Below are 12,860 nucleotides of genomic sequence, written 5' to 3'. Positions count from 1 at the left end.
AAAGTAATAATCTTTTTTTCTATCAAGCTCAAAGCTTGAAGGAATTAAGGAAAGAAAGCGGAACACATAAAATCGCAAATGCAGACTGATTTATGATAACTGATGGATTGAATGATCGTTCGTGCGCGGAGAATTTCGCAGGATATAGAAGAGATCGTTCTTCGAATAGCAATAACGTATCGCGAGATTTACCCGGATAAGTACGTGTCGGAACCTAGTATGTGTATAGGAGACATTAAATTTAATAAACCCTACACACTGCACCCCTTAATTTATCCATAACCTCCGCGATTGGATAGTTCTCACCGTAATGGATTCTAAAATTTTATTACGATATTAACAACGCTATTGGATCGCAGATTGGATCGAGGCGCAAAGAATTACTGCGACATCCGCCCTCTCTCCCCCCACAATCCGCCCCTCTTTCATCTCGAAGCTAAGCATATCACTATTAATCACATTGACATGAAGGGTTGATTAAGGCACGTAACCAGTCTTGTTTAATCCTGTTTAGTTTTTCATTATTATCCTAGTCTACATTTTATAGCAACATTGTTCTTCCATCAAAATTCATAGTCGCATGGTAGATGTGCTATTCGACCACAAACTTCTTTTTTACATCGTTTGTCTTCTCCTTTTTCCTCTTATCCTTATTGTTAATTTTTTAATAAATATTTAGCGAAACTCGTGTGTAAAATTAATTGATAAAAAAAAGCGCTGTAGATTGATAAAACTTTTGGACTTTAGTTAAATTCTACAAGAAGAAAAAGAATTCAATTTCTACAACGGACCGCGTTCTCTTGAACTTTTAAATTGCAGGATTCAGAATGTTGAATATTAACGCAATCTGAAAACAATTTTAACTTTGACGCGAGCGATTTTCTGGCGCACGTCGATTTTATATATTTTAATGCAAACAGTTGGCCCGCTTTTAATGCGGAAATTTCGCGAATCGCAGACCATTATATACGATGCAGATGGAATTGGCTTCTGCGCGTCCCCCTTTCCCCCTCCCCCGAATTTTGCATAAGAATTGAAAAATAATTAGTGGCAGAAAACGCAAATCCGCTTAATGAGCGGACTATGCCCTAATATGTTACCGCGCATATAAGCGCTAGGGGTACGTATATCCCGCGCTTTTATAACAAATAAATAACTAGATGTGGTGCAACATGGCGTTGCTTAGCATCGCTTTAAAATTGGATTTACCTTCGGTGAATTACGTCGTAATTGCGTAACCGAAAATTACACGGGTCGCCGATGTGCGCAATGATTATTTACAGCAACCTACCAGTCAGATCATGAAAATCATTAAAACAGTATTAACAGTAAATCTTTTTAAATGCTTTATGCGTTTCGCAGTATACTTTAATTTTCATACATTAAATATTTCGTGCATTTATGTGCGAAGGAAATCCGCGCGCGTGTTAAAATAAAATTTAATAAAATATAAATTGAGAGAAATAATTTAATTTTACTATCCATACTGTCTGTAATTTTCACAATTACTCACGACTCTCAAGCATGATAAATACTTGGATGCATTGATACGCATAGATATCATTTTTTTTCTATTCCTCTCTAATATCTATACAGAGATGAAAGCTATGTGCCAATACACACGGAATACAGTATCGTTCGGGATTACTTTATTATCCTATGACGTTACAGTTTTATATCGCGTTCGATGTCGATCCGGAGGTACCGGAGAGAAATTCAACATTTCGCTTCGATGACGGCATGGTTACGGCTATCGATCGGAACCGCTCCATCGTAATGCAGCCTGACGCGCACTGGCCGAAATTGAATTCGTGCTTGTACACCGGGACAAAGGCCGGGCCGATCCCCAATCGTATCAAGCCGGCTGGCCGATACGAAACAATAGCCGCGATTATCTGTCACAAATCTTCGTTTCGCCGATCGTCGTTAGACGCCCGGCGTTCCCGTGAACATTAAATATGCGGCCGCGGCGACATATATGCGGAATAATGCGCAATCACTGTGGATCATCAGGAGTTAGGGAAACGCGGAATTATCGAACCCTGGCATACGCCATGGTGAAATTATCAGCTGATACGATTGCGTTGTATCGGCATAATTAATCATCGCTCGCGGTCATACACGGCCTTCGCATTTCCGAAATTCCTCTCCTGGTTGATTTAAAATGCGTCTGCATTACGTATGCACATATCGGATCGAAAATTGGCGTAAAAATTTTGCGCCTAATTGGCGTAAACAGCATCGCCGTACTATCTACGTATACCGGATTAATTTTCCTCCGGTGGTTCCCTTGTGGTCGTTCACGGCAAACTACATTTTGAAGCTCAAGAAAAGTGGCGTATTATCGCACGTGCCGGAATTCTTTATTCTTCTCTCTCTCTTTCTCTTTCTCCTCACAAAAGTTCGCGTAATTATATACGTAATTAGGCAGACCGGATAATTAGAATCATTAACGCACAATGTGCGCTCATTAACGCGTATTATGAACCTAATTTGGGTTCCGCTGAATAAGTGAAGGGCCAAAAGAGAGAGACATATATATATATATATATATATATATATATATATATATATATATATATGTTGTTGCCTCCCTTTTAGAAAGATGGAGATGGCAGATTTGAAGGATGATAATCGAGTGGCAAGGATTTTAGACGCCAAGAGAATACCGTCCTGCCATAATCTAAACACCATCCTTCGTCATTCAGTCTCGAAATTGACAGCGGAAAGACGCTCACAGAAGGGAAGAATGATGCAGGTTGTCGTTGACTGATGGCCACCGCTCATTTTGCCGCATAAATACAGCATGATAGTGTCTACATCAACGATGACGACTTGTCAGAAAGTATAAAAAAAAAAGTCCGAAAGCTAGCCGAAAATATTAATATTCATATACATACATTGTTTCGCATATTAAAAAAAAAATATTTAAATAATGCGGCGAATATGCGCTCTGCAAAAAATTAACAGATATTTTACACAGAAGGTATAGAATGCTTTCATTTTTCATAAAATATATGTACGTTACATCTCGTATCGCACATTCCCGATTATTTTATATTTCAAACGGAATTCCGTATGAGCGGCATTCTTTACTGAACATGAAGAGTTTCGTTACACAGAGTCTCCTCCCTTTTATAGATATATGCAATAAAATTTTATATATCGCGAGAATATTCGCACATCGACTCTAACAGTATATTTTCCACCGAAAATCTCATTTTTTGTATTTCCATTTTAAAGTATCGCGTCACTAGCGTAATATAGAATTTAACATTTCGTGACTGTTAAAAAATAGCCATGCAAGAATAGTGCGTATCGAAAGAAAGGAAAGAAAAATCGATCTTGGAAACTGTCGAAGAATTGAAGTGTATTGCACGAACTTGATAACGAGAACAGCAGAGAAAGGGCCAATTAACGCCGTCTACTTCTAATTCGTATGTCACTCGGTTGAAGGAATCGCTTCTTCGCGGCTTCGCAGACGGAATTAATTAAGACGATCTCGGGGCGTCGTCGTGTTCGAGCCGCGTCTCGTTCGGTCGAGTAAGATGGACTATCCTATACAGGTGTATATACGCGTGCACGTGCACATGCACGTAATGCAAATCAGCCGGAGAGGGAACTGGTGGAAATAGTGATTGGATTTGTTCGCTTAGGGTAGAAATGTTGAACAGCGCTTAACAAGAAAGAGAGAGAGAGAGAGAGAGAGAGAGAGAGAGAGAGAGAGAGAGAGAGAGAGAGAGAGCCGTAAGATGGAAAACGGGACTGTAGAGGTGGAGCTTTCTCAAATTGAAGAACCCAAGCATATCACAGTGATAATTATCCTGTCGGCGGTACGCGAGTAGAAATTGCAACCATATCTCGAGAGGGTAGGTACCCTTCTTGTGTTGCTGTATATATATGTATATATACGTTTGTGCGTACATGGGGTCCGAGAGAGAAAGAGAGAGAATTGTATATATATATGTAGATGTGAGGCATTCTAAACGGTAAACCCAGAGGAGAGCGTACGTCTACTTAGGCATATTAACAGTATTCAGAATTCTCTTGAAATAGGACTCCTAGCGGTGCGTATCTCTTAAGACATATCATCAGCTATAATTAGGGAAGTTATGTCACGGAAATCAGCAGATATACCGAGATATACTACTTATATAGAACATATAGAGTTCGAAACATCTCTGACAGCTCGTCGAGGTGCATTGAATTATGCAAAATATTCGCAGAGATAGAAACACATTCTACATTATGTGTTTCTTATCTGAGAACTTCAGCATGAATTATTCGACCAAAAAAAAACGCGACATTATTTATTTAATTGAATAAAGATATAAAAAGATACGAAAAATAGGAATAAAAAAAAAAGTTCAATTTTATTGTTATTAATCTTTAATCGTGAAATATAGAACGTGTAATAACAAGTAGATAAAAACGCTGACACATATAAATGTACATATTCAATTGTATTTATAAAGTGATAAAACAGAAAACTTTGCACACACATTTATGTACGTGCGTTTACATATTGACGCCCCCCGAAGTAGCTGTGTTCCTTCGTTCTAGCGGACTGATTTAAGCTTCTTGGCTATATATTCTCGTTAATTACAGAAGTTTGTTTAGCAGACTTGCACGATAGCAGTCATAATCCAAGCGGAACAGGATGCGCACAGTTGGCGGTACTTTATGCACACAGATTTTACGAGAGTCAGACTATTAGAGTGAGATACGTTGCGAATTCTCTACTTGTTTCGCAAAATTATTTCTACGTTGTCGCGGAAAAGTGGTGCAGCAGCATATTATTGTATTAATCAGCAGCGCATTAAACCGATTTACATGAGATCTGAACGCTGAAAACACGCCTGTTATCAGGAAGAAAGGGAGATAATCTAGTTTAATATAAACAATATTTCGTCCAACTATTCTAACTTTTGAGCACGACGAAATAAATAATATGTTCCTACTATAGTTCGAAATGCCAATAAAAAATAATATCGTCGATAATCTTGATTTGATTTTTTATTTGTTGAAAATTTAAATTTGCATATGTATTCGAAAGTTAGAGAAACGTGAAATTCAGAATTATTGTGAAGTTAGGGAAACGATTCGGAATTATTCGGTATCTTTGTATTAACGAACGTTTTGTCGTATAATACAGCGTATAATCGCGTCCTGTGATGTTCGTAGCGCGAATCCGAAGCAATTAGAATGTATAACGGTAACATTTAATGCACATTCTGTGCGCTGGAAATTTATGCACTAATCCTGCTTGGTTCGCATAACTATGTGCAACTGTGCCCTACAATCCCAGAGTCGCAGAGTTAATACAAAATTGACGCTGGGGACGGGGATCGTCATTTTGCACACAACCATACATCTATGTTCAAGCGTGAGTGCTATTACGAGGGCTTCTCGTTTGTTATTCCATAACGTTACGTCAGATCTTGGTATTCTTAATTACCCGAGGGAAGGCTGAAGAAAAGACGTCGACAATACGACGTAAAATGAAATGAAAACTTAAGTACATTTATCATTGTGTGTACATCTAAAACTACATAACGCACAGAAAAATTGGTTATTACGAGTTCTTTTTAATAATTCTTGAAATATTTCTAAAACTAACAAAATTAATTCTTATTAACGATTCGTAAGTTTATCCGATCAGCGATTATTTATTAATTCAAGCAGATATATCGCGCGGTTTACTCATTTAAAATACGAATCAAAACAATAGGGAAATAAAAATTTTATTTTATTTTGTTATGTGTCATGATATTTGCAAATAGCAATTATTTCTTTAACGATCCTTGGAGCCAAATATATTTCGTCCGATATATTTATCATTCAATTAATTGAGAGCGCGCAGTAAAACAATAGAATCGCAAGATTGAGTAATTAAAATAAGGATTACAGGCCCTGTGATACATCAATCATTTAATAAATAATTAATCTATAATATAAAATAATTTTATAATTTAATATTTCGCGCGTATATGTATATACGTTACAGTTATGTAAATTATTTCGGTAACGACGTATCAACATAGTGTTCGGCCTTATTGTTAGTGACGTATAGTGCGCACTATTGTTTACATGCCTCGGTCCTGTTATTATTCGCACGGCGACTCTCGAGCAGTAAAATAATAATGTGTAGCGCTTCGTATATTGTCGAATTCTTTTTTCAAACGCGATCGCAAAGTATTATCGAAATGTAATTCACTATGATTACTAACGATCATTAAAATTTTAATTAATAAACTACACTAAACTGTATTGTGATAAATCTTTATCAAAGTGCGATTATTCATTATCACAAAATCGCACGACGTAATAAGGATATAAATTATATTTTATTACGAGATTCTTTGAGTATCGATTTTTAATAATTATTTTTCTAATAATGCGTATTTTATCCGAATATATTTTCTTCGATGCTTTAAGTTTTCCTAAAATGCGAGCATTAATTATTAAACGATTGCTATGTCACGACTTTTCATTACTTTAATCTTTCGATCTCACGATTCGTGTTATTGTGCGTACTAATATACATACATATATCAACAATAATGATAGCATTGTTATGTCGCACGATTTTGACCTCGTATAATATAAATCGTTGAATCAAACTGTTCTTGTTGCTCTTATAATATAATAAAGTGCATATCTCATGTGATTGTTTCGCAATCAAGAATGTCGTGTATCTCGAATATTCGATTAATCGTAATAACCGTGCTTTCGGATGCGAATGAGTGTCAGTGCTATACGAGGAAACAACAAAGGAGAAAAAGAAACTTTCAGTTCCTCTATAGTAATCCATTCTAAATTATCATATAATATTATATATAACGCACATATATAAAATATTTCAGATTTTAATTTTAAAAACTTAAAATATGATAAAACGTTTTTGTATTAATTAATATTTTATTTTTATATATTTTATAAAAGATATATATTTTAATATATTTTATAAAATATTCCTTACATGCAATACTTTTTATAATATTTTTTATACTAGAACAACACAAGCGCGCTGTGCACGCGCCATTCTTCGATTTTATAAAAAAATGATATTTTTTAAAAATAATATAAAGTTTGTTTAAACTCAATTAATATTTTTTCACAGAAATTAGCTGATTAAAGCATTAATTTGCTAATTAAATTTAAAAATAATAATATGTTAAAAAATTAAAATAGTAATATGTTGTAAATAATATGTTATCATATCTTATTCTCGATTAATATTTTTTGACAGAAATCAGCTGATAACTGTCAAAAATATTAATTGAGTTTAAAGTATTATAACATATTTTATTTAAAACATATTATTATTTAAAAAATTAACAAGCAAATTAACGTTTTAATCAGCTGATTTCTGTCACAAAATATTAATAAAGCGAAAATTTGCTAATTAAATATTCTAACTTACATATTTATATTTATATTGTGTATGTTATAATTTGCTAATTAAATTTTAAAATAATAATATGGTAAAAGTTATAAAATAGTAATATGTTGTAAATAATATGTTATAATACCTTATTCTCGATTAATATTTTTCCTTTCTAAAGCTATATCTTTCTGAACGAATCTCCTTCGAGTTTTAATTAATTATTAATATTTTAAGTCATGTATATAGTATCGCGCGCGCGCGATTGGAATGAAGTTGCCGATGTTTGTAGAATAGCGGCCATTACCGAAACGCCGCGGTATCAAGCAGTTCGAGCTGCGTCCCGCTGTGATTAATTAGTAAGCATAATCGTTAGAAACGATTTCTAACCTTTGCATTCTAATAATTATCAATCGCATATCATAATTTCAACATTAATATGTAGGCGTAATTATTCGAAACGCATATTTCGCGAAAAATTTGATGCAAAATCTCTTGCCAACATAACCCAACTTAATCTGTTGTCGCACGCGCGAATGTATTGCGATCCGTGGATATATTTATCGTTAATTCTAGTTTACATATTTATATTGTGTATGTTATAATGCGAAATAATAAGATTATTCTAATATGTATGTATTTTATTTGTTACAGGTAGCATTGCGATACACAGTGCGATTCACGTGTCGTGTCGGGAGTGCCGTGTAAAGTGTCGCGCGTCGGGAATGCCGTGTAAAGTTTCGGGCAATCGTAATTATTCGTATTTTCGCAAGTGTCGTGAATGCTTCGAAGGAGCAATGACGGTCGACCAAAAGAGGAGGAGGAGGCCCTGGGAGGCATCGGACGACATCGGGGCAACTGCGAGGTATGCAAAATAAAACATTTTTTCTAAACTGCATTATTTGTGAGACACACACATACATAATTTAAATATTTTGTTTTCAGATCAATGTGTATGCTGTGTACTACAACTCCACTACGTATCGGTGAGTGAAAAATTGTTTATTTTATAACCTTTTTATAGCAGTAATAGGGTGTATATAATATGTTGAAAATATTAAAATAGTAACATGTTTTAAAGAATAGGTGTTATAATATCTTATACACGATTAATATTTTTTGACAAAAATCAGTTGATAATTGTCAAAAATATTAATCGAATTTAAAATATTATAACATCCCTTTCTAAAAAAGGTATGTTAATTGTAAGTCGATTCTCGCAAGTATTGTTGCATCTTTTCCGCGATGCTGATTGACTGTTTCGATTCGCATTGCGTTATATTCGTAGCATCGAGAGGATTAGTAGTTTAACAGTTTGTTCAAAATAAAATAAAATAAAATAATATGTTTTAAATAATATGTTATAATACTTTAAACTCGATTAATATTTTTGATAGTTATCAGCTGATTTCTGTCAAAAAATATTAATCGCGGATAAGGTATATTATAATATATTATTTAAAACTAATATATTATTCACTAAGAATATAAAATAATATATTATTATTTTAATTTTATTTTATTTTGAACAAACTGTCAAACTGTTAACTCTCGCGATGACAGCCTTTCGATGCTACGAATATAATGCACAACGCGAATCTTGACAGCCAATGAGTATCGAGGAAAAGCGACAACAATAAACTTTGATATATCCGAGTATCGACTTTACATATCTTTTTTAGAAAAGGATACAATAATATAATTAAATATTTCATACAGGATTCATATAGGAATTAGATTATTGATTATATTTTTCACAAGAGTTTTATTTTATATTTAAGAAAATACTTTTCGATAATTATGGTAATTTATAGTATTAAATTTATAGTATTAAATATCTATTTAAAGAATAAATTATTGTGCGTAATAATTACTTTTTCAAATCAATTATTTTGAGAGAACATTTTACTTTAAATAGGATATATCCGTAAACATATTAATTGATTGTATTTGCAGTTAATTTTTGTTTGGCCTTTACAAGCCATTTCTTTTAAAAAATATATTATTTCTGTTACGTTTGTGTTGGCGTTTGATCAGCGCGTATCTTTCGTGATACTCGTGAACGCGTGGAATTATTGTAAATCAGGATATCGCCATCGGGGAGAGTCCTGAATGTGCGCGAGGATCAAGTGCGTGTGCGGCACAGTAGTAAAATCAGCGGTTGCGTCAGACACGACAGGTCGTATTTCTCTTTCCTTTGCGAGTCGGCTCAGCAATTGTACATATGTAGACTGATTGTTAGTTATATAATAAAATTTCTATCTATGATAAAATGCAACAATTTCCTATATTACAAATATATTACAAATATATTACAAATATATTTAAACTCTGAAAAGAACCGTCAAAAAGATACACCCTATATTTTTTCTCGATTACATTTTAGCTCAATACACTATCGTGAAAAAAGCACATTTTTAATTATATGGATATTTATACGATAATATATAACAATAATAAGTAACAATAAATATATACAATAAATGAACACTAACACACATATTCAAAATATAATCCGAGTACGCCACATAAGAATAAAGCAAAATAATTCATTGTTACCGAGATAAAAGTTATTCAATATATTAAAATTATTATTATTATTATTAAAGTAATAATAACGAATATGTTTTCAATATTTTTTAAAATGATTTAAAAGATAGATTTTATTAGAAGCAATATGTTGATCGCGCAAAATTGACTGCTTAATATCGTACTTATACATTATCGTACTTATACAATATGGAATGTTTCAATTATTAAAATGGAATAAAAAGCTATATTTCTCATGTTTAATAATATAATTAATAAAATAATTAAAATTAAATAAAATTATAAAAACTTTCTTGCAGCATTTTAATTTCTTTTCTATCATTTTTTAAATTTTCAATTTTGGCTACATTTGCAAGAGAAAAAATCGAAAAGTTTCTTTATATTTCTTTATTTAAACCTGTCAACGAGTATATATGGCATACACCATGTATATATATGTGAGATATTACTCGATTTTTTAAACGATTTTCGGAAATTATTCTATTACAATTTTCCAATAGTTTGAACCATATTTTTTCATTAGCAGCGTTAATTAATTTTTTCATTAATTTACTTTACCCAATTCAATTCATACCGACACGTTTCTAATGTATCTATATGTAAGCGCCGACTTCGATTAAAAGGAAAAAAGGCTAGGATTCACGGGAGGGAACAAATGCAATAAGCTTTCACAATTAAATTAATATACTACTTGATATTACAATATATATTTCCAACTTGGAAATTGTCGAGAGAGAGCGAGCTCCTATCCATCTCGGTTCCTTATCTTAAACGTCCATCCGAAATCTACACTTCCTATAGCAGTTCGTGGGACTCGCACAAGAATTCTCCAAATTAGGGCGCGCAATCTAAATATAGCTTATATACGTTCTAAGCTTCATTGTGAAACTAATTGCAAGATAACGTTCCGTATAATAGACATGAATAAGCACGAGTTTTTTCCGTATAGCTTTTTGTACTAAGAATTTCGTCGTCATCGTGTCGTCGTTATCTTCTAGGTCTAGGTACAACAAGTTTTCATCGGTCGCTCAATTATCGAGAAGAACTTCTAAATCCAGAACTAATGCTTACAGCCCGGCGTTTACTATCTTTTTTTAGTGCTTTCTCCAAGCAGTTGTCTTATCCTTTCTCAGTGGAAAGGAGCTTGAACGCGGAAAATCGAACCAAAAAGAGGATTATCCGTTATCTTTTCTACGTGCCGTTATTAACTAAAAGTTTAATTGCTTCGGACGGTACGCTTTTCCCCACACGATAACAAGAGAAATTCGTTTCTAAAATAGCTGGTAGAACTACTCGACCATACTCTTGTTGACGTAGAATTTTCGTCACGTTCTTAACTTATCCTAATTAATCGATTATATAAAGAAAAGACGATGTTATTTGCAGCGCTTTATTTTCTCCACCGTTTGTCATTTTGACATATGATGTAAATATTACAATTTAAATTTGAATATTTCAAACAACATATGCAGAATCTCACAAATATTTTCCGGTATAATTGAAAACGCGCACTCTCACGAGAGAAACGCACTGTCACGATTTACGAACCTTCAGCTCGTTGATAGCCACCTGTCCCAAGAGTTACAAGCGACATTTCCGAGTTTTTATGCTTTCGCATACGAACGGAAAGTCGAACGACAACAATGACAGGTCGCATCAACATGAAAGAGAAAAAAATAAAACGAGCAGACGAAGAGAAATAATAAAATTTTGATGAATTGTGTGCCGCGGTATATATTGCTGAGTAAAATTGCCTATACAATTAGTCAAATTATAAGACAACGATGTCTCCCTTTTATCGATTATTGGCGCACACAAGAATGCGTTCGCTAATACTTTGACCGGCGTATGGCCAATTTACGCGAGAACACGATCGGGGAAAAAGAAAGAATACGCAGGAAAATAACGATGAAAACACAAAATTGCGCTAACGGCAAGTAAAAGCCGTTTTCCCGATCGAGCGTCAATTTATCCTAATCATCGAAGCAGAAGGAGAAAACAAGAACCGAACGAGGGAGTTGGGGGAGGAAGAAAGAAGGGGGTTTGATTTCCACGGGGAGCGAACAAAGAGTCGCGATAATAAAAGTTAAAAACGAATGAGAAAGAGCGATGGTCGGAACGAATACTTGTTCGTTCGCTCTACCCCGTTGGCAATGTTGCGCGGATGGAACGACGAGGATTTTTTTTCACCATTGCATTTTGACTCGTATTTCCACGTTGCAGTCGAACCAACGTTGGTACTGTGAAAAGGCTCGACGAACTCGAGCCCGAAGACCTTCCCCTCTCTATCGAAAGAGGATATATTGAAATCTCTGGAAGAGAGCCAGTAGAGAGAGCGCTACGCCGTACAATACCTCCGAAAAATTTATGTAGATAGTGATTAATAGTCTCTGATTTTCGTGTGCTATTGTATGCGTTACATTCGTAACATTTTCAAATATTTGAGTTTCTATTATACGAATGATTATCACATCAATCATTCGAAACAGAAAGTTTGTCATATATGGGAAGCGATCAATTTTCTATGTAACGTTTGTAATTTTTGGCAGGGAAAAAAGAGGATTAAGTATGTTTAATAATAATTTTATGAAACCGGCTCATTAAGCACATCGATCATGTTGCGCATGTTGCCTTATACATACCAAATGAGTTCGTTTCGAAGGTAATCGCATCGAGCTTAAAACTTGGGGAGGATCAAGGAGGAAAAACTTTGCCGGGCTCTCTCGGGAAATACAGAATTAAAAGTAACGCGCGACTTTGCTAAGCATAGCTCGGGATTAGGCCGAGGCACTTTATCTTTTTCGAGATGGATTCGTGCCTGCACGAGGGTCTCGCTCTCTTGATTTCTCTATAAGAGAACGTCGTCGAACGAGCCATTGTTTTCTCCTACTTGGGCGACGAACTCCACTCGATCGAAGATGCC

General features: G+C 34.3%; 2 protein-coding genes across 2 annotated transcripts in view; one reads left to right on the top strand and one right to left on the bottom strand.

Annotated features, from left to right (window-relative positions):
• The window catches only part of LOC145935313 (neurobeachin-like), a 134,753-nt gene that overhangs the window by 52,119 nt on the left and 69,774 nt on the right, over nucleotides 1–12,860 (bottom strand). The window lies entirely within an intron of this gene.
• LOC145935134 (uncharacterized) overlaps nucleotides 1–12,860 on the top strand; it is a 42,288-nt gene that overhangs the window by 23,455 nt on the left and 5,973 nt on the right. The window contains exons 3-4 of the mRNA XM_083036242.1: nucleotides 8,042–8,252; nucleotides 8,333–8,373. Of these exons, the coding sequence (XP_082892368.1) occupies nucleotides 8,042–8,252; nucleotides 8,333–8,373 (252 nt within the window). The remainder of the gene's footprint in view (nucleotides 1–8,041; nucleotides 8,253–8,332; nucleotides 8,374–12,860) is intronic.

Source organism: Prenolepis imparis, unplaced genomic scaffold (assembly GCF_030444845.1).
Source record: "Prenolepis imparis isolate NDT839.2.m4 unplaced genomic scaffold, iyPreImpa1.0 SCAF_4, whole genome shotgun sequence".
NCBI classification, from domain to species: domain Eukaryota; kingdom Metazoa; phylum Arthropoda; class Insecta; order Hymenoptera; family Formicidae; genus Prenolepis; species Prenolepis imparis.
Note: the sequence above shows the minus strand (reverse complement) of the source record. Positions and strands in the feature narration are given on the sequence as shown.